The sequence below is a fragment of the Penicillium hordei genome, assembly GCF_028827395.1.
Source record: "Penicillium hordei strain IBT 12815 chromosome Unknown utg000006l_segment0_segment0, whole genome shotgun sequence".
Classification (NCBI taxonomy): domain Eukaryota; kingdom Fungi; phylum Ascomycota; class Eurotiomycetes; order Eurotiales; family Aspergillaceae; genus Penicillium; species Penicillium hordei.
In genome coordinates this window covers 1,173,086-1,199,062 of record NW_026623147.1, presented here as the reverse complement: position 1 = coordinate 1,199,062, position 25,977 = coordinate 1,173,086, and the positions used below count along the sequence as shown (strand labels likewise).

The window sequence follows — 25,977 nt, the reverse complement described above, 5'->3', positions numbered from 1 at the left end:
TATAATCAGGTGAGGTGACCTGTGGCCCTTCTCACATGCTTGAGCCTTTCTGCCCTTGTGTTAGGACTCGGCTTAAGAAAAACCATCCCCCTCCCAAAAAAAATTAAAGAATTTGGCTTGCTGGAATCCAGGATTCCCTTTCGTCAAAGATTAGTCGCGGAATTGAAAAATATTAACCAAGATCAACTTGGTAGAGGTGGAATAGTGGTTGGAAGGAAACTCGCTCAAGTGGTTGTGTGGTCTCCTGGTGAGTCTGGCCCGTACGGGGTGTTGGGCTGTGTTGTCTGTGTTGTCGGCTTGATTCGTGCGGTGTCTGCCAGAGAGGGATAAGTCTCCGCAAAGCACGTCCCCAATGACCAATTGGACAGGTTCCTCATATGCCGTTCGAAGACCGGGTTGATAACCAGCTCGTCCGAGTCGCCAGCTGACAACAGACAGTCCGTGTCCTCATACGGCCAATTGACCCTCATCCCGCTTGTAAATGGGATGAACCAATTCTCGAACGGGTAGTTCTGATAATTTGTAATGACCCTGTCACGCATTCCCGGCCAGGGAATATAGTCCATCCAAGCAGGGTGTGGATGGAGAATTTGTGTTGGGCGCGGGGTTAGCCACTCTGGGAGTCGCTCATAGTTCTCTTGCGTAGGGTAAATCTGCCAGCGCATGAGGAGGAACATGGTGTAGAGCACTGCAACCTGCACCGGCAGAGATGAGATATCTGGAAAGGTGCGCAGGATATCTGTGAAAACCTTTGAGACTGGATGGGAATAGACACTCCTCTCCGGGTTCAGCAACGAGGAGACACTCGGGTACGGTGGCCCGGCTAAATTTTGTCTGGGGATGCCTTGAGCCGCCTCGCGTTGCCGGCTATGAAGAAATTCCAAAAGAATGTTATCTAACGGACATGTCGCTGGTACGTTTTGTATCGGAGCAGCAAATGCAGGTGGCCCAGGTTCAGAGGTAGTAGTCAAGGGATGTGGGTATATTGGTGTCGGAGGATTCAGCTGAGGATACCGGAGGTTTTCTGAGCTGCTGCCGTGAAGCCGGTCGACTTTAGGAACACTATGCGAACCATTGATAAGGAAGTTAAACCCTAGACGCTCTTCGGAGCTGAGGTTCAAGCCGTGTGTGATATTATGGCGCTGCGAGTCCCACGCGACACGGAGAGAGACCGACGGAGGACCTCCATTGGTACTGTTGCGGCGACTCCCGAGGGTGGGTGCAGAATGAGTCGGAGAAGGCGTATCAAGACTGGCAAGGGACTCGGCATATGATTTCTCGCCTGGAATTGGGGTGAGGTGATCGGCGTCTGGCACTGGGGATGCATGCGAAGGGGGCGGAATAGGCTTGGGTATAGCTAGAGAAGGAGATGCACCTATCTTTATCAGTTTGAGACTTGAATTTTATCCAGGCGCGCAACTGACCTGATAGTTCTGGCCTAGCGATCAATGGTTGGATAATGTCCATCGCTGCCTTAAGCCCTTGGCGGAGCTCCGCGTTCTCCGATCGGATCCTCCCATTCTCGCCTAGAGCTGCTTGAAGATCAAGGTAGGGTTTCTGTGATGACAGGTCCCGGACCTGTTGCTCCAAAGCTTCTATGTGGCCCTTGGTTCTTTCTCGAATTGCGCGCTGCGCTTGGCGGTCGTTGGCCCGCTTTTTGGCCAACTGATCGGGAGTGAGATTGGCGACACCTCTTGATGACATGCTATTCAGCTTGCGCTTGCGTCCTGATGTTGTGCCATTGCCCAAGAGTCCATCCACGTCTATCGAAGCCGCTCGGGGAGGAGTTGGCGAGTCTTCGGGTCTGTTGAGGGGAGTAGGTTGCGAACGTTCAGGCAGGTCGGGCAGGTCGGGCGAAGCCGCCACATACTCATTGGCGTTTGTACCGCGGGTGGCCATTGCCTTGCACACGCGCTAAGATTGGCCATTCAAGTTAAGGAAATGAAGAATGGAAGTTAGAGAACGCTAGGAGTAAGACGTGAGTATGCTATGTGGGTCAAGAGTGTCTGCAGTCCATAACATTTAAACTTTCATGCGGGAAAATGGGTATTATCACATTCAATGGGCTCTTGACGATGAACAGACAATGTATCTTTGTTCCAAATACTATATCTCTACGGACCAAAACTCCAATTCTTCAGGAGAGGCTGGTGATGAACATGACGCATTGAGGCAGCAAAGCCACACAAAAATAAGAAGAATATACAGTATCAACGCCATATACAACTTTGGAACAAGCCCAAAGGATCAAGATTATGCACAAAGAGAAAAAGATTCGGTCGTGTCGATCATATACACAGGCTTTTGTAGGTTCCAATTCAAGAAAGTATAAGCCAGATGAAAAGGGGAATGATGATGGGGGAGAAAGCTCAAAACGACAGGCTCAAAGGATTATTGGATCATATGGCCCATTTTCGAGATCTATCAAAGCCGGCATATTAGTATCAACCCCAAACTGGGAAACGGTTCACAAACATACCTTAGTCTGAAGATATCCTTCAATTTCAGAGCTCTTAATTCCTTTCTGGCCGCCAGTCCGCCAAGCCAATGGGATCATCGGCACCCGCTCTTTAACGAGAACTTCCCGATTGGGGCCCTCGATGGCGCGGACTTTATCGGGATTATTGGTGAGTAGACGAATTCCTTCTGGGATGGCATCCACGCCACAACCGAGGTCTTCCAGTATAGCCGTGGCCAGTCCATAGCTTCGAGCGTCAGCCGGATGGCGGAGCAAAAGGTTTGCCTCAACGGTATCCGACCCGAGATCCTGGAGATTGTATGCCTTCAACTTTTCGCCAAGCCCGATTCCACGACCCTCCTGACGCAGGTAAACAATCACACCGCCTGTCGAATGTGAGGAGAGGGACTGGACCTCGGGAGGCGCATCAGAGGCAAGATCCTCAACAGGGAAAGACATCAAGCGCGCCGCCTCATCCAGCTGCTCGCCGCAATCGCACCGCGCCGACCACGCCGTCTCGCCCGTATAACACTCTGAGTGAATTCGCACTAGTGGCGGCTCAACCTGCTTTGGCGTGGAGGCTGACCCGACCAGATCGTCATCATACCGGCTGCTGACTCGGCCCGGGTGTAATTTCCCAACGTACGCGCCGCGGATCATTCGGTCCATCTCGGTCTCCCCTGGTCGAACACTGTCCAAGCTCCGGCTGCGAATATTGTTTCCAAATACAATTGCCAAATGCTCCTTTCCATCCAGATCATTGTGGTAGAGGTGCAGGAACATTTCCGCTCCATTGGTTGTGGGGATCCGTGCCCGCACAATACATTCCACTGCTGGGAGCCGCGGGAGTAACTTCGGGCCTTTAGCGCCCTGGCTCTTATGGTCGATATCTGCTGCCTGGGTTTGGTGAAGGACTGCTGTGGGACTTAGATCCAAGTTCAATGTGCCGCCGGGGGTTGCAGGTGGGGTGAATGCGGGCGATAGCAATGAGTCCGGTAGAGCCGGGGTCTGTTCGCCTGCTGCGATGCCCCCCTGACTCGAATCATCCGATTGTCCATCTGATCTGCTCGGGAGCGTACGCGGGGGAAGTTTTGGTGAGGCGTGGGCCGGTAGGTCGGTCATTGCGACGGCGGAGAGGCGGGGTACTCGGAATTTGTGACGCGTGAGGCTTACTGCAGAAGCTCTGGGTATGCAGGGATAGGTGTTGAATAGCACATCAATCTGACAAAAATACAAAATGAAGTCTGTTCAATGGAAAGTTTTAATTGCGAAGTAGGACTATGCCCCCGGCTATCCTCCCTCGGCACGAGGAGAAGAAGGCTGAGTCATCTATATGTCACGGCTTACTCTAGCACATTCTTCTGGGCCTCCACCTACCTATCGGTAAGGCAGGATATCTGTTTAGCCAAGTTCTTTAAGTTCTTTAAGCCTTGATCTATAATTACACTATTCTATGAAATGCATGGCTATTCCTTGGCCTAGAGTCAATCCACTGAATATTATTCTCACTTCACCTATATGCATCAATCTAACAATTCGAAGCCGACATCGGGGAGGAATAGATACCCAATCGCGGCATTTTATCACGCCACCAGTGGCATGGATATCAGCGACTCAGACACATCCATCTTCAATCCTCTTAATGTTCTGGCCATTTTCAAAGGCGTGGAATCCATCTCTCAGATCATACTTATCCGTATACTATATATTCGTCGAGAACGAAAGGTAGTATGTGCCATCAAACTTCGTCAGAATGGGCGCCTTACTGAGGGGGCTATCGGCATCATCCTGGCCCAGAAGCTCTAGATTCCATCGCCGCCGGGGGCGATAACAGCGTTTACAGCATGATGGGAGTGAGGTGATTTGCATTGTCATCGTTTGCCTTGTATACAGCGTAGTTGATTCCTGCGGCTTCGAAGCCACTCCCATAGATAGTCCCGCCCTCGTCAAGAGGCCAGGCTAGCATATTGTCTTCTGGGATATAAGCTTTCGCGAAGTGTTATAGAAAACTTATATTATAGACATCTAGAACTGCTCTATTCAACCCCAGCTTTTTACATGTAGATCCCCCCGGCCACTAAGCCAAGAACAGAAATTATCAGTTTCGAAAAAAAAAGGATTTTGTTCTTTCTAACTAAAGTATCTAGTCAAGATGAAAGCACTCCATATCCATGGTAGGCCTTCGAACTCCAGATAGCGCCGCGCTTAAATGGTATCATCATCACATCAGATCATAGAAACAGCTTGAGATTACTTGCCCAGAATATCCAGCACAAAGCGCCGGTCGACCTCCATCTCTTTATCGTCCTCTTCACCCTCAAACTTGAGGCGATAGACGTCCTTCCTTGCACCCATCACCTCGGCGCGATAGAAGGTGGTGGTGTCCGGGTATCGCGCAAGGACCTGCTTGCCAGCCGGGTACGCAGCTAAATGGGTGCTCAGCTGAGGAATGGGAATGAGAGAGGCAGCAGTAGTCTTATAAACCGCCCCCTGCTCACCATTCTCATTCGGCTCAGGGTCTTGCACATCATATCTGGGATCAGACATGACGCGCGTCAGTCAATGTAAATTGAGACGAAACGCAAACGACCTAACATCACTTACCGCTTCTTCGGTCCGTCACCAGTAACAGCCTTGATTATGCATTGGATCCCCTCGCCCTCGACACCTTGTTTATTCTTGTTGTGTTTGAAGACAACCTGAGCCCCAACCACTAGCAAACCACTCCGCTCTGCGACAGTGCCCTTGGTCCCCTCCGACGGCCCCTCCTCGATCTTGACCATGAGGTTATCCTGGCGGCCCCCTTCGCGGGCTTGCGTGCTCGACGAGACGCTTGCGCTGCGTGGGACGGTCCCCTTTGAGCGTGCGGTCTTGTCAGCCCCCGAGGCACTGGGGGAGTCGGTCACCGAACCTTCGACTTCATTTCTTTTCTTGCGAGACTTGTTGAACGATGCGGACCGATTTGGAGGCGCTTCGGCTTCGGATGCCTTGCGCAATGCAGTAAGCAGTTCTAGATTTTTGATTACATCGCATGGCTCGTCCTGCATGATCGAGCGCTCGTCTTCGCTGAGCTTCTGGCTCAGGCGGAGCCAGCTGTCGAGTTGGTCGTGTTCGGCCATGGTGGGTTCTGATTGGCAGTGCGATGTTAGTATATGTGATTGATAATAAGCTTGAATTTGTTCGAATTAATTTCAAGCGACGCGCATATTGGAGCTTTGCACTGTCGGCTATAGAGCCGATGGATCTAGTGCGGGGGTACTCACGGTTGCCATCATGCGCAATCTTGTCTACCAACGTTTTAATCTGCACAGACAATGAATTTTGTTGATCGAACTTCTCCTTAGATTTTCGAATATCCTGGCAGATCTTGGTCCAGAGCTCCAATTCCTCATTATTGCCAAAGCCGTTGTCTCTGGGTCGGGGGCGGTTGCGAGACATCCTCCGTTCACCAACAAGGTAGGGTAAGGAATGTGTAAATAGTATGAACAGCTTACTGCTGACCAGAACCCCAGGTTATTGAAAACTCCAGATTTGAAGCAACAAGTTGTTAATTCAAAAGGTTGGAGATGCGGTGATAAGGGCTTCGTCCTCCGGGCGGTAGGGGTTGATACGCTAAACTACTTTGGGAAATGACATTGTAGATATAATTGACGTTGACAGTTGTATACTGTTAGGCTTTGTCTTCTCGATGGGTATATTGGTGATCAACATCAAGAGACTTTAATCCTACCGAATTTATTTCAACTTTACTGTCCCAATGCGGCTGTATATTTCGGGTATAACTGGAAGGACGGTTGCGGAAGTACCTGGTGCGGCAATCCGTGCCAGATTGGGATACTCCGTGAATCCCAGAAACAAAACCCATCTCAGTGAAATACCAAACCAATCTTCCCTATAAAGCTCTGAACGTGTGTCATAGGTCGAAATCATCGGCCCTGTCCAACATTTCTCACCGAAGGCTTGGCGGGGCATTTCTAATCCCAAGTTCCTGGTTGCCCCTCCGCTTTTTCCCCAAACATCCATTTCATTATGCAGGTCCCACTACTTCGGCTGCAATGCGGTAAGTTTTGAGATACTTAGAAGAAGGAACATCTGCTGATATTTCCCCCTTTAGGCGTCAACAGCTACGACTGGGGTAAGCTAGTACCACTTGCGATACTGTGTTCCCCGCACTGATTAACCCGTCATAGGCAAGGTCGGCCAAGAGTCGGCAGCGGCAAAGTATGCAGCCACAACAGCCGGCCCGGATTTTGCGATTGAGGCCGAAAAGCCCTATGCGGAAGTAAGTGATGGCTAAAGTGCAATTTTGGAGGCAATGAGCTCACAATCCGTAGCTCTGGATGGGCACACACCCGTCTCTTCCCTCTAAAGATGTGGAGACCCAGCGTACCCTCCTCGACATGGTTCAGGATAACCAGGCCCTGCTGTCGACGGATATCAGCGAACGATTTGGAGGCAGACTCCCGTTCCTGTTCAAGGTGCTTTCCATCCGTAAAGCGCTCAGCATCCAGGCCCATCCCAACAAGAAGCTTGCGGAGCAGCTCCATGCCCGGGACCCAAAGAACTATCCCGGTGAGTGGTAATTGGGATCACACCCAATAAACGAGCACCCAGAAACACGGCTAACTAATTTCAAGATGACAATCACAAGCCCGAAATGACCATCGCCATCACTCCGTTCGAGGGTGTGTGTGGCTTCCGTCCGCTCGCAGAGATCACGCATTTCCTCCAGGCTGTGGAGCCTCTGCGCACCCTTGTTGGTGACCAGGCAGCGAGTGAGTTCGAGCAACTTGTTAAGGGTAACGAGGACTCAGAGGAACCTGCCGTCATCCAAAAGAACAAGGAAGCGCTACGATCCCTTTTCACCACCCTGATGGAGTCTTCATCCGAGAAGGTAGAGACAGCCTGCAAGGCCCTTATCTCGGCCGCGGATAACAGCCCCGATAGCTTTGCAACCCTAGCAGGTGAAGTGGAGACGAACCCTACCAACCCCGCCGAGCTGGCTGCGCTTGCCAAGCGTCTGGACGGACAGTTCCCGAACGACATCGGCCTGTTCATCTTCTTCTTCCTCAACTTTGTCAAGCTGCAGCCTGGCGAGGGTATGTTCCTGAAGGCAGATGACATCCACGCTTATATCTCCGGTGATATAATCGAATGCATGGCGTCGTCTGACAATGTTGTGCGAGCCGGTTTCACCCCGAAATTCAAGGACGTCGACACCCTCACCCAGATGCTGACCTACTCGTACGCACCAATTGAGGAGCAGAAGATCCAGGCCACAGACTACCCTTATGTCGTCCTGAATGCCACTGCTTACTCTAGCGCCTCGTCCGCCATGCTCTACGACCCTCCTATCGACGAGTTCAGCGTCATCAAGACCGACTTGAACCGGACTGGCGCCAAGGCCACTTTCGACCCGATCGAAGGCCCCAGTATCTTCATTTGCACACGCGGCAAGGGCAAGATTACTGTCGGCAATAAGACTGAGGAGGTCCAGGAGGGCTACGTTTTCTTCGTCGGTGCTACCGCTGAATGTGTGATTGAGAACACCGGCAGCGGCGAGGGCGACGATGATGTCTTTACGACCTACAAGGCATTCTGTGAATTGGCCCCGACCGGTGAGGAAAAATAGGTCAATGGTAACTAAGTTGTCATATTCTAATCTGTGGTGTCAAGATGAAACACGCCGTTCTGGGATTGGCGCAAACCTGTGAGATGCACATGGGACATAGCATGGTATTCTGGCATGGTATTCTGGTGTGAAATAACAAAATAACAAAATTACGAAAACAATGTAATGCCAAAGACAAAAGACAAACTTGGAAGTGTTCAAGCTGTAGTTACAACCACCCAAGGTCTCGGACGTATTGTGCCAATAGGCCTCCAAAGAGACCGACCTTTGCACCAATGCAGTTATCGGGTTAATTGTCTGTGAGGTTCTCAAGTCTGAATTCCCTTCGTCCAATTTGTTAATTTTCTTTCGACCAGTATATATATCTTATGGCTCGTAGGAGACAAGGAATTCAGACCAAAGAGAACGTAAGGCTGGCAGGTGCCTTTTTTTTGGATATATGTTTGCTATGGCTTTGTCAAAATAATCCCTTGCAGTTCTCCAATCATTCTCGTCCTTGAGACATTACACTCTTACAAGTCAGAAGTAACGGCCCTTCAATCTTCCCAAGCCACAGCCTCGGTGTTCAAAGCCATTCCAACGATTTTATTGTTCGATGTTAGCATCTGCGTGTTCAGGTCACGGACAGTCTTCAGACCACCTGGTGAATAATCACGCGCACTTCATTCAAGGGTTGCGCACAAGGACGTATGGCGAGTCGGCCGGGGTGGAAATTTGATTCCGCTTCTTCGATTGCTTGCCCGAGTATACATCCGGCCGGTTTATACTCTTTCTCCTTCCATGGATAACATCCCCGAATTTGGAACACACGGAACAACTCTCTGCTTGAAGAAAGATCGTTCCATTCTGCCCCTTTACCAGACTTCTGTTTATTATACCTCTCTGGGATTGAACATCGAAAGGCCGTGGACAAGCTCAAAAACAACAAAACGAGTAGAGTTCCCACACACTCTGTCCTTGTTTGAATTCTTATACAATATTTCTGTTGTTTCGTTCTTACATCCTAGCATAGATTGCATCCCCAAATCCATCATACAGAATCTCACAAACAAATCCTATTACAATGCGATAAGCTCCCTAAAGCGGTACCTTGAGGACATCACGATGTGGATTCGGAGCACAGCCAATCAGTAGCCGGCGGCTCCAGTTCCTGCAGGCCCCACAAGGGAATCTAAAGAGCGGGGAGACCGGGTATAAAAAGACTCACCTCCCCTTTCCACTTCTCCAAGAGCTTCAATCACTCAAATAATCATGTCGTCCAATAACGGTGTTCCCCGGCTCGGCTTCTGGGAAAAGGCAGATATCCCCTTCCTGCATCTATCCATGTACGCCAGCATGGTGTATGCTGCCATTACTGGTGTTTTTCGGGGTAAAGCCAGCCCCAAGCGCTACGATCACCACATCCTGGCCGCCGTGATTCGGAAACTCGTTGATCGAAGGTCGGATCGGCAGACACAGTAGGTTGTTCTCTACCTCCATATAAATCCCAAGGAAGCAAGAATGAGAATGGACAACCCATTTACCTGGTATTGTCGCACAGGTACCTCGTTCCCCCAACTTCAGCGACCTACGAAACCATCATGAAGAAGCGCGGTCTTGAACCCGAGACCGTTACGCTCCCACACAATACAGTGGGCCACTGGATGGGAAATAAGAACGCCAAGAACGTGATCGTATATTACCATGGTACGTCCCCAACCTCGATTGTGTAACACACGGAGAAATTCCCACCCAAGAGCAAAAAAAACCCCCCTAATCATAACATTGCATATATCCACAAATGCAAGCGAAAATTCTAACCATTACGAACAGGCGGCGGCTTCGCCATGCCGGCCATCTCGGCCTACTTCGACTTCTGGCTCGACATGCTAAAAGCCTTAAACGAAACTGGCCACGACCTAGCCGTCTTCTTCCCACGGTACACGCTAACCCCACACGCAACGTACCCAACCCAACTCCGCCAAGCCATCGAAGCCCTGCGCTACATCATCAATGAGACGGGCCGCTCACCAGCTAACGTGATTATCGGCGGCGACTCCGCAGGCGGGAACCTCACCGCTGCGACGCTGCTGCACCTAACTCACCCGCACGCTGAGATCGAGCCGCTGGCGCTGTCGGCGCCATTAGCGGGCGTCTTTACATACGCACCCTGGATCAACTTTAGTACAGAGTGGCCGTCGATGAAGGATAATCTGTGGAAGGATATTCTCACGCCGGCAGTTTTGACCAGGTGGTCTAATTCTTACCGCGGGGGTAGCCCAGCAGATAATTGGAATGAGCCGTTTAATGCCCCGGCTGAGTGGTGGAGGGATGCTAAGACGGAGAGGATTTTGGTTCTTGCTGGTGGGGATGAGATTTTGCTTTCGCCGATTCAGGAGTTTGTGAAGAAAATTAAGTCGGTTTTCGGGGAGATTACTTTTGTTGTTGGGGCTGATGAGGTGCATGATGCGCCGTTTTATACTATGGTTAAGGAGGAGACTGAGACTCGTTCGGAGTTGCGACGGTGGTTGGCTGCTCGGCTGTGATTTATTTTGCTGCCACATGGTTTAGGCGCAGAAGCATAGGTTGGATAGGAACTGGTTCTTATTGTTCCTATTGTCCCATACCGAATTACAGACAAGGAATCCAAATATGGTACAAATATGGTACCAATTGCAAGATTGAGATAGGTCGTGTCTTTTCATAAACAAGCAGGATAGGCTGCCCTGGCTCGGATTAAACAAAACAACAAATATATGGAACAGCATTTAGGTTATTCTACGACGAGACCTTGGCGGAGAACTTAGCAGCCGCAGTATCGAAGAACTCGCTCTTTTCCTGGATGTCAGTGAGAAGGGGATGGGCGGGCTGGATCTGCTGTAACCGGCTAGACGAGAGATACAAGTTAGCATCGAGTCCACTATCTCGTTTAAACGGAGCCACGACGGGATGACATACGACTCCATGTCCTCAGTCTGTTTGCCAGCCAACACATTCAAAACAATGCTATTGGCAATCAACTCCACGTTGGTAGGGAATTTCTCAAGAGCGGCGGTGAGGGCGGCCTCAGCCTCGGGGAGACGACCCAGGTGGATCTCGGAGATGGCCTGCCCGACGATAGATAGCGGTGCGGAGGTACCGGGTGCGGAGGCGAGCTCCTCGAAGACGTAGAAAGCAGACTGGTAGCTCTCGCCGCCCTGTACAGCAGAAACACAGAAGTCAGCACTCACACAACATTGATTTATAGATTGTAGGTTTCTCATCGACATACAACTCTCAAGCCAACCCACGACTCGGCGACGTTGACCAACAGCGAATCCTGACCCCAGCGCTTGGCAGCCTGAACTTCCTTGAGGGCGAGATCGGTCCGGTTTTGTTGGAGGTGGATCTGGACGATAAGGGAGACGCTAAAACACAGACAGATTGTCAGATCGATATGCCCCGCTATATCGCAGTCTTCGTGCGACGGAGGTAACTCACGCCTCGAGGTTACCCTGGTGTTTGGACAGCAGCGCCAGCGCCTCTTCGCTGTAGTCCTGGGCCTGGAGTACGGTACCAGCAAGGACCTGTACGGTGTTGTTTTCGGGGTAGTTCTCTGCGAGTTCTTGTGCGAGCTGCAGGGCAGCGTCTGTGTTGCCGGAGGACTGCAGGGCCAGGGCCCTGACGGCCGACAGGTCGGGGCTGTCCTCTTCGATGGAGGGCTCGGCGAGGCTTTCGTCGAATTGGCCGAGGGCAATCTGGGCGCGGAGTCTGAGAACCTGAGCGGGGAGTTGGTTCTCAGGGGAGAGCGCGGCGGTCTCGAAATCAGTCACATTCTGGTATTGGCCTGAGTGGAAGGCGCTGTGGATGTTGAGGAGCTCTGCGGGGAAGCTGGATTAGCACGGATCAGAGCTGGAGAAGGATATGGGGGACTTACCGCCCTCTGCAGAAAAGGGATCCATGTTGACTGTTGTGGAAGAATTGGTCCGAGGGGAATGGGTGTTGTTGATGATGCCCTGTGGCCGCAGTTGTTCACGGTGGCTTTATAGCGGAGAGGCAACTCTGCCGAGATAACACGGGGCAGGTGGGCCGACCGCCTTGGATCTATACATTTCGATCTACACTTGACACACTGCATCTAAAAATTTATGGTCATTTCCACATTTTCGTAATTGAGATTGGGAAACATGGGATGGATCTATTTTCCGGCAGAAACCAAAGCCTACAGGGTATCAACATGGGACAAACATCAACATTCCCATACAACAAAACAAACAAATTCGTGAGATATACGTTAGTTGGGGCCGCATCAAAACAAATGGGGTTAAAATCCTTTGGAATAATTCCCCAGCTTGAAAGAGTACCTGATTCACTTCATATGTTCCCTGGTGGCACAATTTGGTTGGGTGCTAGCAACAACAGACAAGAATAAGCATGGGGTACATGATCGAAGACAGACCATGTACCAACTCTCTTCTCTCGGAATCACCGAGAAAACTTCATCTTCTTCAAGGACCGATATGCTTTGCGGGCCTTGCTCGATATAAGTCGTGCAGCCACAAGAGGCAACCACTGGGGTTCGTGGTTGGTAGGCGGCAAGGGCGACGGTGATGGGGAAGTAGAGGTGGTTGCAAAGGATTCTCCGGACTGTGGTGGTAGGGCTCCACAGGATGGGAGGAAACAGTTTTCGTACTCTGAGTCGGTTGCGGTCGTGGCCAGCGAGACTGAGTCTTCTTCGTTGCGGAACTCGGTGAATGTCCGTCGTGGGTCGTGTTGGCTGATTTGATCGTACAGCCGACGAAGAGATGATTTGCCCAACAGCCTCGCGGCTGGAAGTTTATGCTCCAGCTTCAGAGAGTTTGTAGATCGAGAGAGGAACATTGCGATGACTGGGGAGATGGGTGTTGTTCGGACTGAGATGGCTGGTCCGGGTGGCGGGTATTGTGGTGGGTGGTGACCACCTGATGGACTTCGAGTGTCCTGTGAATTATGTTGATATAAATGTATAATGGAAAACAGCTGGATATAGATGCATACCTTCGGTCGATGCTTCGGTTGTCCCCAGAAACGGCATCAAGCCAGTTGGGGACCTCGGCCTGTTCGTAGTAGCCTTGCATGGATGTCATCATGCTATGTTGTATATAGCCTTTGGTGATTTATATGAAAAGGGTTCTAAGGGATTGGAGCTGGGGTTGGTGGTGGTGTATCAATCTCCGGTGTCGATCGAGTATTCGATGTACTCTATAGTGAAGACCAGTTGAGGTATACTTGAAGTAGATTGGATGTATACCTGATGGCGGGATTATGTAATAGTGAAAGGAGATAGATGAAGAAGTAATAATTCAGAAGAAGAGAAAAGAATTCAAGGGCTGTATATATAGATCGTTATTCGAAAAGTACTAAGCCTTCTTGAGAGCCGGCGTCGACTTCCGTAAAATAAAATCACAATTGGAGGGTAATTTACCCAATATAAGTAAATTAGGGCTAAGTCCATGGTTACCAGGACCGAAAGGTGTTTCGGCGATGATGGAAAGGGCGTCATGGCCATCGTAACAGGGCAAGTACATATTAAAACTAGGCACCGACCCGACTGTGGAAAACCTTATAACCAAGTGCACAAATTCAATCATAAAAAAGATCGCGCTTTCCCAACATGCCGTATACATCATGGTGATTATGGAAGACTGTGGACGTAGAAGACCACATCTCAGCGCCAGGAGTGGAGGGTGGAAGCTCAGCAGAAATGAAGGTAGAGATGGTAGAGATCTGGGTCTAGATAACTGCATATACGTAGTAAGTGGGCGGTATCATATAGTCCTGCAACCTCACCACTACCTATGTAGTTACGATCTTTAGGTTATTCATCTAGGGGTTGTTCTGTACTACTTCCACAGGCCATTGTCGCTATATAGAGCTCGAAATTGAAAACATAATTATGAAATGGCCAATCAAGTAGTGCATTTCATAATTATGTCTAAGAAAAAGCTTCTTTGCTCTCGCTGACTTATGCCTAACACAGACGAAACCACCTACCAGGGCGGAAACATTCAGATCCCCCTTAGTAATCTAGCCTCGTAATGTAACTACTAGCATATGCACCCATGCGTGCAGTATTCTTTTCTAGCTGTTAGAACTTTCTATTTAGACTGCCGCGGCTTTTGACTGGGTGCTTAGGCTCACCTGTTGTCATGAATTGGAAGGGCCTTTATGGGGCCCATTTTTACATCATGAGCGAGAAGGAGGGTAACTCAGCTTTTGGAAACGTGAGGTACAATATTTTGATAATTCTCTAGCCTTAGGATTGAAAGACAATTGGGTGAAGCCTTTATATGAGCTTCTCTGGGGTTACATATGTCAATATTTAGATTAGAGTAGTAGGTTGTTCTATTTGTCCTGTCTATGTTAAAAATACATTTGCTTTGCCTCATCTCAAAGCCATAGGTCACCGAAGTCATGGAAGCGTCAAGCAATTCAGATGCGCGATCCTCAATTAGCCCTGCCATCTGAATTTACCCTCCCGCAGGGTCTTCACGACACCCAGGGGCATAAACTCGCGATTCACAGCAGCCAGGCTACCGTAATTACGAACCATCCCTTCATGATACAACTCCGCCACCCATCTCCAGTAGGGCGTCATTGTTCCCCAGTAAGCATTGATAGAACCCTTAGAGGACCTGTGATCAAGGGAATTTTGCTCCCTTTCAAAGCTCGAACTCAGAGCCAGGCTCGTCTCACTCGGCACCTCGGTGAGTTGCGTGTACACATCCACAAGAGAAGGACTGAATGTTTCCGCATACAGGTTGTACTCTTCTAGGGACATGAATAACTTAGATTCACGGGCCCATTTGCTCCTAAATTGGCTGCTAACATCAGAGCCATGCTTTTTGAACTTTTCCTTGGCTGCCTCGTATTCCTTCTCATCACTCAGAGAGGCCTTGTGCAGTAGCTTGCGGGGGGTCTGTTTGATGTTTTCACGCATGGCGAGTAGTGTAATGAAGGGATTGAGAAGACCCAAGCCGCCAAGTTCAATGGGATAATAGAAGAATCCATCTGGAAGATCGTGGATATCGAATCGCTCTGCGATCACAGTGCGCAGATGGTCGGTGACACCACTGATTTGATCGGATGAATTTTCATCATCTGAAGTTTCGTTGAAGAGTGTACGCTCGATGCGACTCAGGGTGGCAATTGCCATGTCAATATGGTCTCTACCGAAGCAAGTGGCCGGCTTTGCAAAGTTGTTGGTAAAGAAGCGGCCGAAATAGCTGTTCCATGCCTGTACCCAAGCGAACACACTTTTGCAGGATGAAAGTTGTCGTTGAAGCTCTTCGATATGCTGGTCAACCTGGGCTTGGTCGATTATGAACCTTTCTTTGTTCGCATCTAGAACCAGGAAACCCCACCGGATTTCACCGGTGGGAAGGGCAGACTCCTTTGGGGTGTTATTCAAGCCCATATGCACAGTTCCAGTCTTCTCCGCGTTGAACTTCAGACCCATTACCTGACTGAACTGCTCCATTGCCTGCCATGCCTTGATGCAAGTATTCTCTGCGCCCCAGAACCAGAAGTCATCGTGAAGCCGGTACAAGAAAGCGCCATCGGTAGCCTGATTGACTGCATAGTCCATACAGAAGAGAACGGATTCCCCGAAGCAGTCACCGAGTGTATGACTCATTGGAATGCCACGCTTACGGATTTGAACAGAGGCATCAGCTCCATCTTGGACAAATTTGAGTGGGGCCTTCAAAAACACTGCGAAAAACTTGATCCAGAGCTCAGAGACCCCAAAGAACTCTAGCACAGTGAGCATGGTGGCATGGGGCATTGAAGGGCCAAACCACTCAAAATCCGACCGGACTGCAGTAAAATCTCCGCGCTGATGCTTATGGATGATAGACTCTGTGATCAGGAGGTGTAGAAGGGAATGCTTTGCATCCAGGGTGTTATTTGTGTTGGACTCTGCGGCATCGTATTCCCGTACGCCTTCATCAATTGAAGCTGGCAGTTGACTCATGAAATATTGGTCGGTGTATGTCTTCCTTCGAATCTCGTTGATCTTGCCGGAGTCCGAGTTGGCTGCTCGGCCAAGGAAGTACTTGCGCATTTCCTTGTGCTCTTCGGGAATATCCTCCTGCAAGGTCTTCCAAGCGTTGGAATGTAGGAATGTCTCAAATACCTCCCGAAGCTTGACAGCCCATTTTGTCCCGATGTACTGTAGCAGAAGGGCATCAAGCAGGTCTTCATCCATGAAAACCCGGTATTTACCGTTGAGCTGACGGCGCATCTCAAGCGGAATACCATCAGCGTCTCCAGTCCATGTCCAGCTCTCGAGCGAGGCAATACGCATGTTGAGTACATCTGCCACCTCCTGGGCAACCTCGGTGTTCCGCATGAACTCTTTCAGGATGGCTATCTTTTCATCGCTGAGGATATCGCTCTTGAGCAGTGCGCCAGAGACCCATTTGAGTTCGTCTACATCGAGCCACTCGCCCTTTGAGATCAAGTCTGTGCCAAACGAATGGATACTTGCTCGGAGATCCTTGAGTGCCTGTTGAGAAAGCTTGGTTTGGGTGAAAAGATCATTGAGGTAGGACTGGATTACGTCTTCGTTGACATGGGTCGCAGCATTAAAAACCAAGGACTCCCAAGTCGCGCGTTGCTCGTGCATTTCTGCCCGTCCAACGTTTTCGAAGGTTGGGTCGGATTCAGTGGATTTGGATTCATTCGCAGTGGAGGTCATGCTTCCATCCAACTCCGACAACCACTCTTTGACTAAATTGCTGTAGAAAGCACCGTGCTCGTGCTTTATCTCAAGATACCGCAGCTCCTTTTCAAGCTGATCGATACGATCCTGTAGAGCTGCCTTGGAGATGGAAGGGTCGTGGCGACTTTGTAGAAGAAAGCGACGAATGTTGGTATGATCGTCTGGCTGCAAACGACCCACTCCTCGGGAAGTGAGTGTGTCTTCTGATTCCTCATCAAAGGAATCAGCGTCTAAATCCACGTCATCTTTGTCGAGCGAATCCTCGGGGAATCCCTTCAAGCGTGAGATTCCATCCAGCAAAGCCTGAGCATGGGTGCGCAGATCTGGGGCTGCGTTGGCAACTGCGAGAATTTCGGTTTTGCGCAGATCAAATAGGGCGCGTTGCTTTGAGAGTTCACTGATTTTTGTGGCAGTGATAGACTTAAGAGTCTGTGGGAGAGCTCCGTTTGCCATAATGGTATTGGACCTTTGAGTTTTATGAGAGAAGGTCCGACTGAAATGAGAAGTCGAGGAGATAATTCGAAGTCGAGAGTTGAAACGCGAAGTTCGGGAGATGCCGCGCCTTAAATGATATGCAAAGGTTCCACACATTGAGTCATAAATGAAGTACAACCTTTGAAATTTTAACGTAACGTAATATTTTCAAAGGAAAAACCCAGGCGGACACCCGATTGAGGTTTAGTATTTTGAGGCTGAGAGCGTGCCATCTGGACACAGCTCTCTCCTTTTGCCGGGTACCTAATCAGGTATAGCGTCAACTGGTCAAAGTACGGAACCCCTGTAGGATATGAGATGAAGGGCTTAGATTGATTGCACTCGACGAATATTCATAGGCATTTTCTTCGGGTAATGACAAAGAACGATGTTAAAAAATCCCATACGGCTCCAACCCCTCATGCAGAGTCAAACCGAGTAGCAAATACTTCGAGCATACCTTGAATTCTCCCTTTGTAGTACTCACTAGCAAAAATTGCCTCTGCGGACTTAATGCACATGTCCAGGAGATCAGTACGACTCAAGCCAAAATGCTGTGCGGCCAACAAGTACTCGTTGGAGACAGGGCTGCAGAAAAACCCTACATCGTCGGTCTGTGGAAATCAAGAGTCAGGGAACGAGAATATATCTCCGTCTTAATTGGCATAACTTACACACAGTGCGATCGGGCAGTGTTCGTGTCGCCAATAACCAAAATGGTGATTCAAGAACCCCCCATTAATCATCTTCGCATGGACGTTGCAAGAAATGCACAGCTCCAGGCTGAGCTTGCGCCGCGCAATCTCCTTCTTGATCGCATCGGGCACATGGATGACATGACCCAGTCGGTCAGGCTGGAAAGAAAGAAGGGTCGATAGCTCGCTCGCGGAAGCCGAGGCTGTGGTCTCAGCAAAGTGAAGGGTGATTCCTAGCCCATTGGCCTTGGCTTTCGCAAATGGTTCTTTGTAAATGCTGACATCGCCTTTGGTTGGGTTGCCGCAAATATCCACCCCTACAACCCCGCGCGACTTGTTTTCGATCGCCAGATTGACGATCTCATCCGCCTCTGCTGCTGTCATGCTGCCGCGATCGATGGCTAGAATTAAAAACACGGACATGCGTTTAGTTTTGTTTCGGAATTTCTCCATTGTATCCAGCACTGAGTTGATGTATTGTTCTCGAGTTATGCCGGGAGATGCTCTTGGTATGGTCCGTAGCTCGAGGTACACTACTCCATCCCCAAGAAAGTCCTCGAGAACTGAGTTAGTGGCATATACCAAGTTATCTAGGTCGTTGCAGAGCTGGTAGGTTAACTTGGAAAATGTTGAGAAGAACCTAAGCCATTGTTAGCTCGGAAGGTAATGATTTTGCAGCATTGTCGAGTGCAGACACAGACACGACACCTACGTTTCCAGTGTATAATCGACCTTGCCCGGAGGCATTAACACCAGCGGATCCTCTACATCGAAATTCGGGTTCTGCTCTTTTTTGCGTTTCCAGATTTCATGCAGGCATTGGCGACTGATGCTCCCACTGAGATGAGCGTGCAGCTGCAGTGTGATCGAGTCAGAAAATCCAAAGATTACAAGACGTCGATCATACCTCAATTTTTGGTAGCGCTTTAGTGAATCGCTGGTCAACTGGCTTTGAGTCATCCATGGCTTGGTTAGGTAGTCAAGTCTACGAGAATCGAGGGATGTAGAAGCGGACAGAAACTGCCAAGGCAGGTGACTTCCTCTTTTTCCAACTTCATATGGACATTACCACCTGTCCATCTGTGCTATACGGCCCCCACGTTTAAGGGTTTGAGGTAGAATCGAATAGATTGCTGACATGACAAGTCGATAACCTTGAGCCAATAGTATCTCCCAGAATACGCCGAGGGATTGACAATTGCGGCTGTTAATAGGGGTTAGACCTCTGTGTTAGTTATGGCGCAGCATCTACTTTGCCTTAGATGAATTAGAACTGAATTGATAATCTACGTAGCGCTTCCCCCTCTCATGCATGTCGTTGAGTAGTTAAGCTGATTTTAAACCATCCTGTCCCCTCATTCTTTTCCATTCCATTGTTAATCCAAGCAATTCCTTAAATACTCGTATCCAACCATTCTTTTGAAACTACCAGTTCCTTGCCTTACTCAACTTTCAACCCCCCTCCCCCCTCAAACCCCCACAATGGCCAAGATTCTTGCTATTTTCGGTGCTACAGGCCAACAAGGCAGCTCCGTCCTGAACCATGTCCTGAACGACCCAGAGCTTTCCAAACAGTACAATATCCGGGCCATAACCCGCGATGTCAACTCTGAGAAGGCGCAGCAATTGAATGCCAAAGGGAATGTCGAGGTTGTTGATGGTGACGTGGCCGACTCGGCCTCGCTAGCGGCAGCCTTGAACGGTGTGCATACGGTCTTTGCCATGACCACACCTGACCTTAGCGCCGACGCCTTCCAAGTCGAGCTAGCTAATGCTAAGCGGATCGCCGATGTCGCTGTTCAGCAAGGTGTCGATTATCTTATCTGGAGCACCCTCCCAGCAATTCGCGATATCTCCAAGGGTAAATACAGCGCGGTCATTCCCTTCGATGCCAAGGCCGCTGCCGAGGAATACATTCGCACTCTTCCTATCAAGAGTGCTTTTGTCTCGCTGGGCTCGTTCATGGAAAACCTCCAGGCGCAAACTTTTTTGGCCCCCACACAGGCCCCCGATGGTACTTATGTGCTAGCCCGTCATACCTCTCCCCAGGCCCAGTTCCCCTTGGTGGATGCTGTGGGTGACACGGGCAAGTTCGTGGGCGCTATCCTTGCCGAACCCGAGAAGTACCAGGGAAAGCGACTCCACGCTGCCACAAAACTATACACCGTGGAGGAGATCACCGCCCTCCTGTCCAAGAGTTCCGGCAAACCCATCATCTATAAGCAGATCTCCACTGAGGAGTTCAAGGCAGGATTGCCTTTTTTCCAGGATGTTTTTGCGGAGGGATTCAGCTTCATGGATGAGTATGGATATTTCGGCCCTGGCTCGGAGACGTTGGTTGCAGAAGCCGCTGCCAGCGCCCGGGGCAAGCTCTCCACTTTCGAGGAGTACTTGGAGAGACATCCATTTCAGCTTGCGTAGACAAGTAACCGTTCCAAGTGTCGGGTTGCTTAATATGATATAAATATCCTATTAGATTCAAAATCAGAATATAGAATGAATTTCACCCCTTACTACCTAGAAGCCCTAGTAGTATATATATACCAACTCTTATTTGTACTATCACTTGCTGCTAAATCGAACTCCATATTCAGCTTCAGCCAAATCCCTCGCTATTTGGGCTTGTTGAAAACTGCTCAGGTGGAGAATTCCAAAAAGCTTTGCGGGCCGTGCCGAGAATCAACCACAGATCTTGCGGATGTTTACAAAGAATGTATGTATCTTCTTCAGCTCTCTAAATTAAAGGATAGATAATTATTTTGATGGATATTCATACTTATATACATGTAACTCAGAAACTCCCTGTAAACGGTTAGGTTGAGCTAGCCTCAAGAGGGTATAGGGAGTTTGGTGCCCTATAGCAACAAAAGTTCAATGACTCGATGGCTTCTTAGGTATTTAGCCAGCCAACAACAATCCGAAACTCCAATCGAATGCCGTCCGTAGGGGTACACCAGGGATTGCAATACCTCGTCCAACCGCGTACTTGCAGTCCAGCTTCCCCACCAAGATCTTATTGCATTCGGCTACCGGAGTAGGGCATATCAATATTCTTTGTTCGTTCAAGGCCGATAGTGTGGCACGATTTGATAGCCGTTCTTGGTGTTTCCACCTGTCGTCTTGCATCTATGGCTAGACACGAAGTAGATTCGGAAACTCTAACTTCCATGACAACTGTCAAACCTCATATCGATGGACTCCAACAGGCAGATTGATATCATCCCTTGGCACAGCTGCCCAGGAAAGCGAGAGGCAAACGAGCAGGAAACGAGGAGGAAGGGAGTGATATGACTTTCTTCAATCACACCCATTTCAATTGGCTGTTTGTCGAGCATCTTCTGAAGAAGTTGGCGAGAGTCTCATGGTCGTCCTTGGGCGTTTTGCCCACCAGTTGCTCGGTCACAAATTTGTACCACAACTTAAAGGACCCTAGAGGACTTGTGCGATTGGAGTGACATCTCAGCGAACTCCAGGGCTCTTTCATGAGCATCATCGTAGTTGGTTTATTTGATGATTGACTGATGTTGCCACAACTGGTGATGTTCATTAATATTTCTTTTGGTTTGGTGAGGCGTATTTACGGTATCCTGCGTTATTATATTTGGTCTCTATCGGTAGCATCGAAGTTCTCGCCTTCATTCAAAACCTCGAGTGTAAATCCAGAAAAAGTAGAGGCGTGGAGTTGGTAGAATCTTCAAGAAATTTGGTAGTCGATGAGATAATCAAGAAACTTTTGAATGCGAGGTATTCAAAATCCCTTGCGATGGCGCCGGAAAACTCGGTGACATCACAGTTGGTGTATAAGCTATCTTTCATGGGGGTGTGAAACCGTCAACCGCTTGTACGTTATAGGATTGGTGTAATCGGCGATGGTGGCACTAATCATCTTAGTTTCCTTTGCGAACAATGGGGTGACGGTGCTATGGCGTTGAGGATTCATTACTGAGTTTATCACTGAGAAGTCCATTGTGGGAAGGTACCACCGCAATACTCGCTTGAAGATAAGTAGGCTTGAATACAGCATTGTTCAAAGAGTTCTCTGTCAAACACATGGTGTGAAAATAAATAATGGACGACACTGCCCTGGTCCAGTACCTTTAACCTAACCTCGTGTGTGATATTTTAGCATTGTATAGTGTATACGAAAGTGAATTAAAACATGAGGACAGACCCATAAATACATACCTAGCAGGATTGCTGAGATGATCGAGTTGTTGTCAAGGCAGCCTTCCTGCCTAAGGACCTTTGCTTCTCGTGATCTTCCCTCCCTCTCTCTTGGCCGCTCAGCTTGATCCCCCCTTCACCCTTTCAAACCTTCTACGTTGTATTCGATACATGTACATAATCTACCGCTTCATTCGGGGTTTCTTTCTTTCATATTCCATATTGCAAAGTTAAATTACTTCGCACCTTCACTTGTTATCCTAATCCTCATGAACTTGCGTCTCTCATTTTCCTTCTCTTCGATTCCACCTGAAGACTCAGTTCCCTTCCACAACCAACGACCCTTCTCCCGGGGGGGGGGGGGGGGTTGGTAACAACGCTTCCCTGAGTTGACTTGACGATTCAGACCTCACTCGCGAGATCTAACTTGTCTTCCCCCATCAATCATCAGCTCGCTCCACGCCATTCAAGGAACGTTCATCTCGAAAAGGACCCGACGAAGGATTATGAAAACTGGAACACAACCATAATATCCTGGGCACAAATTCGAGGATGAATACCCAGGCGCGGTGCGGTCGAGGACTGCCTAATGTCTCCCGTGTACCTAAATGATGACCGACCCGATGTCAACAACCAGAAACTGCCAAGGAACAAGCAGGGTCTCTAGCTGGAACTGAATTTGAGGTTAACAAGCTCAACTTGAGGTTTCCTAATACAGCCTATGGATTCCCCAGGCCTGTTCTCGGTCCGTTCGAGGGGAAAGACAAGAACGAACTAGAAGTCTGTAATAGGTGCTGGGAAGTTCGATACCTCGACGGGGCTTCTATAGGAGCAAGTGGTGCCGTCAGTTTCAGTCCGATTCACACAACCAACAAAAGAGCCATTGTGAATGACACCAAACAATCATGCATGAGAGACCTGGCCCCGACGGCCCTGGATGTCAATTCGGACTTGGAGCAGTTCGAAAAAGCCTCCAGTCAGCACCGGTCTGCATCAATTTCCGTATCACAGCTTTGTGCCATACAGAACGAAAGCAACGATCCACGAACGCGAGTCTAACCTCTAGGAAGCTATGGAAGGCACAGTTGACTCTATTGCCATTGCCTCCACATACACTCGCATTTTCAGCAACATTCATCCTTCCATCGACGGCAAGGACCGATAAGCTACATCGGAACTATATCGGATTACATTGAAAATGAATGCAAAAGGAGGAGAAAATCGATATAAAAAACGCTCTCGACCGAGCGACAATAAAGACACGCACCTTTGAATCCGCATCCACCTGGCAAGTGGTTCCACCAATGTATTCAAGATCTAAGAATGAACATGACTGCGACAGCCTCTCTGACCGCTGTTGTCTTGTATGAAATGTGAACTCTAATCTACAACGCCCGGAGTAAGCACCACAAAAGGATGTTCACGCATAATAACTTCGAAGCAAACAGCTTGGCGATGTACCACGTTGTAATTACTTGGGTACTTCGGCTTATGCGCCAAACTTAAAAAGAGGCTGAATGCAAGTAATGCATTCCTTCGACAGGGATTCCCCGAGCCGCTCCTAAGAATAGACCACAACGTTCAAAATTCACATGAAAACCAATAAATACCAACTATAGCACTGTATACGAAGGAATCCTGTATGAACGCCATGTTACAGTAATACCACTTGTTGCGACAGCAACATAACCCGTAAAAGGGATCCACATCTGCAACAGGTTTCAACCTCGAGATACGTCTCTCCGCCAGCCACTATCCTGGACAAGCCCTAGGTAGAGTTCAAGGTCAAACCGCCAAGACACGTGTACCAAGATTCGCTGGCAACGGCTTCCGAGCGACCCGTCGTATTAGGCTCCAAGCATGCGAAGGGTGAATAAAAAAATCCACGTGTTCGAATTCGTGTGAATTGGACCCTAGCATGCCAGGGCTTGACCCTGGTCCTGTACGGTACTGAATTGCCGAAGTGGGCTGAACAGGCTTCGATGAAAATTCTGGAAGCCACGTTGTCCCACGGGAACTGGATGTGGGGTCATTCGGTTTCAAGATATGGAAAGGCGTTATTTTTAGCCCTAGATCTGGGACATATGGAACCCGCTAGATACCTGGCGAATGCTTTGCGTTCCGAATGTTTGGCATATGGTGCCATGTGGATTTATTTGGTGGACATGTGGGGATGTGTGATATAAACTGGTAGAGGAAATGAGTGCTTCGGATAAATTAGCTTGTTGGCACCTAAACTTTGCCGCGGGATGTTTGAATCTCTTTGGTGTGGTAGCGTGGATGAAACAGCCAACAGCAGCAGGCACGTTGGCTTGCGACGGCGTTTCCGGGGGCATTTTCCTGGTACTTGCCCCACTGGGGCTGATATCCACTGCGTTTGGATGGCGTCAGCCTGCTATCCAAGCCATAAGCGACTTGCACCAATCGCAAGGCTGAGACTGGGTCAATGTGGTGGGGATTTCTGTTTCTAAGAGCCAGAGCCGCTTGGAACCGGTTGTTATTCCGAGCTATGGGTCCGCAATATCTGTTCTGTCCACGAGATATGCAGCCACGATATCTAGCACGATGGGTAATCAGGTTAATGGATCGTGCGATATGTCCCAGATATTTACGGAGTACTCGTGGGTTCGTTGCAATTTCTCGATGTTTCCTTTCCCGCTGTCCCGCTGTCCCGCTTTGCCTAGGTACACGATACATCGTGTAAAGTATTGCAAGCTCCGGGAAACACATGCCCACCTCCCTTGTTATCCAGATCATGGCCACGTACCAGATCTCCCTCATCGTATGACCGCACGCCGTCTATCAAACGAGCATTCGAAACGCCCGGACACCGTGCGTGGAATCCTATAATCCGTGTCCTATACAGACATGGTATGGGGTTGATCCCGGAATCCACCCCGGCAACGAAAAAAAAGGCACCGGCTTGAGGGGAAATAGGAAAGTTGAACATATCAACCGGAAGACAAATGATGGCGCCATGCCGGTTCCGGGATAGATTCCTCTGGAACAAGAGTATCATTCTGAACAGGACCGGGACGAGTCGCAATGCATGATTCTGGTTACACGATCATTGACGTGCGAGCCACAGACACCCCATGATACTGTTACACCAATATTCTCGGGTATGATGGGAACATCCACGCCAAGGTGAGTCACATGCACCTGCCGAGATGAAAGAGAGAAGGCAAAAAAAAAAGAGGCACATCTGCCTTCCTGCAGTCGGAATCAAAATAGGGTATAGGCGGTAGGGAAAATCTAGTATTTAGGCATAGTCGGGCCAGTGATTGGAGGGGCTGGTGGTAAGCCAACGGAGGTACCCCCGGGGTATCGTATCAAAGGGAAAGGCCCGAGGATGGTGAGATGACCTTTGGATTTTTATTTTTATTTTCATTTTTCCATTTCCATGCTAGTGTGATCCTACACCACAACGTGCCTTGATTTACATATTAACGCTGGAAGTATCGAAGACGCATCGAAGGAGCGGGGCGAGGCTGAGCTGAAAGTGGCTGTGGGCTGAGACGAGAGTGGGGGATGTCTGAGACGTGTCAGTCTCTATCAGGGCTTTCTTTGTTTGGGTGGGAGTGGGGAGTATCATTTTGACATGCACTGTCATCCTTTGAAGCTAGACGGGTGCCGGCGTACATGCGTTAAAGCGGGGGTGCTTCTTTTCCAGTTGCCTACTTTGGTCAAAGGATACCTCGTCGCAAAGATGTACATTTGGCCGAATACTATCGCATTAGCTGTATCTGTTGGCAAGGTTGTATGTCCAACAGGTACCTAGCAAGTCACAATAACAATCTCACCACCATAACGTGTGTTATATGACCAGAGA

The 25,977-nt window shown here is 49.3% G+C and overlaps 11 protein-coding genes across 11 annotated transcripts; 3 read left to right on the top strand and 8 right to left on the bottom strand.

The window, feature by feature from the left end:
* Nucleotides 1–224: 224 nt before the first annotated feature.
* On the bottom strand, nucleotides 225–1,899 carry N7537_011134 (bZIP transcription factor; the record flags this gene model as incomplete). The annotated part of the gene is made up of 2 exons (XM_056902188.1): nucleotides 225–1,375; nucleotides 1,425–1,899. 2 exons carry the CDS (start codon nucleotides 1,897–1,899, stop codon nucleotides 225–227), a joined length of 1,626 nt encoding a protein of 541 aa, XP_056747475.1.
* A 492-nt stretch (nucleotides 1,900–2,391) lies between these two features.
* On the bottom strand, nucleotides 2,392–3,580 carry N7537_011133 (GTP cyclohydrolase II; the record flags this gene model as incomplete). The annotated part of the gene is made up of 2 exons (XM_056902187.1): nucleotides 2,392–2,421; nucleotides 2,480–3,580. The coding sequence occupies 2 exons, from the start codon at nucleotides 3,578–3,580 to the stop codon at nucleotides 2,392–2,394; spliced, it is 1,131 nt and encodes a 376-aa protein (XP_056747474.1).
* Nucleotides 3,581–4,295: 715 nt separating this feature from the next.
* On the bottom strand, nucleotides 4,296–4,424 carry N7537_011132 (2-5-diamino-6-ribosylamino-4(3H)-pyrimidinone 5'-phosphate reductase; the record flags this gene model as incomplete). The annotated part of the gene is made up of 1 exon (XM_056902186.1): nucleotides 4,296–4,424. One exon carries the CDS (start codon nucleotides 4,422–4,424, stop codon nucleotides 4,296–4,298), a length of 129 nt encoding a protein of 42 aa, XP_056747473.1.
* Nucleotides 4,425–4,708: 284 nt separating this feature from the next.
* On the bottom strand, nucleotides 4,709–5,896 carry N7537_011131 (SAGA-associated factor 29 family protein; the record flags this gene model as incomplete). The annotated part of the gene is made up of 3 exons (XM_056902185.1): nucleotides 4,709–4,991; nucleotides 5,063–5,585; nucleotides 5,722–5,896. 3 exons carry the CDS (start codon nucleotides 5,894–5,896, stop codon nucleotides 4,709–4,711), a joined length of 981 nt encoding a protein of 326 aa, XP_056747472.1.
* A 591-nt stretch (nucleotides 5,897–6,487) lies between these two features.
* On the top strand, nucleotides 6,488–8,090 carry pmi1 (mannose-6-phosphate isomerase pmi1; the record flags this gene model as incomplete). Its single annotated transcript, XM_056902184.1, has 5 exons — nucleotides 6,488–6,518; nucleotides 6,573–6,593; nucleotides 6,649–6,740; nucleotides 6,793–7,030; nucleotides 7,096–8,090. The coding sequence occupies 5 exons, from the start codon at nucleotides 6,488–6,490 to the stop codon at nucleotides 8,088–8,090; spliced, it is 1,377 nt and encodes a 458-aa protein (XP_056747471.1).
* Nucleotides 8,091–9,341: 1,251 nt separating this feature from the next.
* On the top strand, nucleotides 9,342–10,615 carry N7537_011129 (putative 6-hexanolactone hydrolase; the record flags this gene model as incomplete). The annotated part of the gene is made up of 3 exons (XM_056902183.1): nucleotides 9,342–9,547; nucleotides 9,631–9,776; nucleotides 9,903–10,615. 3 exons carry the CDS (start codon nucleotides 9,342–9,344, stop codon nucleotides 10,613–10,615), a joined length of 1,065 nt encoding a protein of 354 aa, XP_056747470.1.
* Nucleotides 10,616–10,847: 232 nt separating this feature from the next.
* Nucleotides 10,848–12,010, bottom strand: N7537_011128 (putative Coatomer subunit epsilon; the record flags this gene model as incomplete). The annotated part of the gene is made up of 5 exons (XM_056902182.1): nucleotides 10,848–10,956; nucleotides 11,028–11,266; nucleotides 11,341–11,476; nucleotides 11,550–11,928; nucleotides 11,986–12,010. 5 exons carry the CDS (start codon nucleotides 12,008–12,010, stop codon nucleotides 10,848–10,850), a joined length of 888 nt encoding a protein of 295 aa, XP_056747469.1.
* A 523-nt stretch (nucleotides 12,011–12,533) lies between these two features.
* N7537_011127 (uncharacterized protein) lies at nucleotides 12,534–13,174 on the bottom strand (the record flags this gene model as incomplete). The annotated part of the gene is made up of 2 exons (XM_056902181.1): nucleotides 12,534–13,017; nucleotides 13,086–13,174. 2 exons carry the CDS (start codon nucleotides 13,172–13,174, stop codon nucleotides 12,534–12,536), a joined length of 573 nt encoding a protein of 190 aa, XP_056747468.1.
* A 1,364-nt stretch (nucleotides 13,175–14,538) lies between these two features.
* On the bottom strand, nucleotides 14,539–17,265 carry N7537_011126 (uncharacterized protein; the record flags this gene model as incomplete). The annotated part of the gene is made up of 1 exon (XM_056902180.1): nucleotides 14,539–17,265. One exon carries the CDS (start codon nucleotides 17,263–17,265, stop codon nucleotides 14,539–14,541), a length of 2,727 nt encoding a protein of 908 aa, XP_056747467.1.
* A 440-nt stretch (nucleotides 17,266–17,705) lies between these two features.
* N7537_011125 (putative adenosine deaminase) lies at nucleotides 17,706–18,945 on the bottom strand (the record flags this gene model as incomplete). The annotated part of the gene is made up of 4 exons (XM_056902179.1): nucleotides 17,706–17,900; nucleotides 17,961–18,621; nucleotides 18,694–18,836; nucleotides 18,889–18,945. The coding sequence occupies 4 exons, from the start codon at nucleotides 18,943–18,945 to the stop codon at nucleotides 17,706–17,708; spliced, it is 1,056 nt and encodes a 351-aa protein (XP_056747466.1).
* A 518-nt stretch (nucleotides 18,946–19,463) lies between these two features.
* N7537_011124 (NmrA/HSCARG family protein) lies at nucleotides 19,464–20,402 on the top strand (the record flags this gene model as incomplete). Its single annotated transcript, XM_056902178.1, has 1 exon — nucleotides 19,464–20,402. One exon carries the CDS (start codon nucleotides 19,464–19,466, stop codon nucleotides 20,400–20,402), a length of 939 nt encoding a protein of 312 aa, XP_056747465.1.
* Between the last annotated feature and the right edge of the window lie 5,575 nt (nucleotides 20,403–25,977).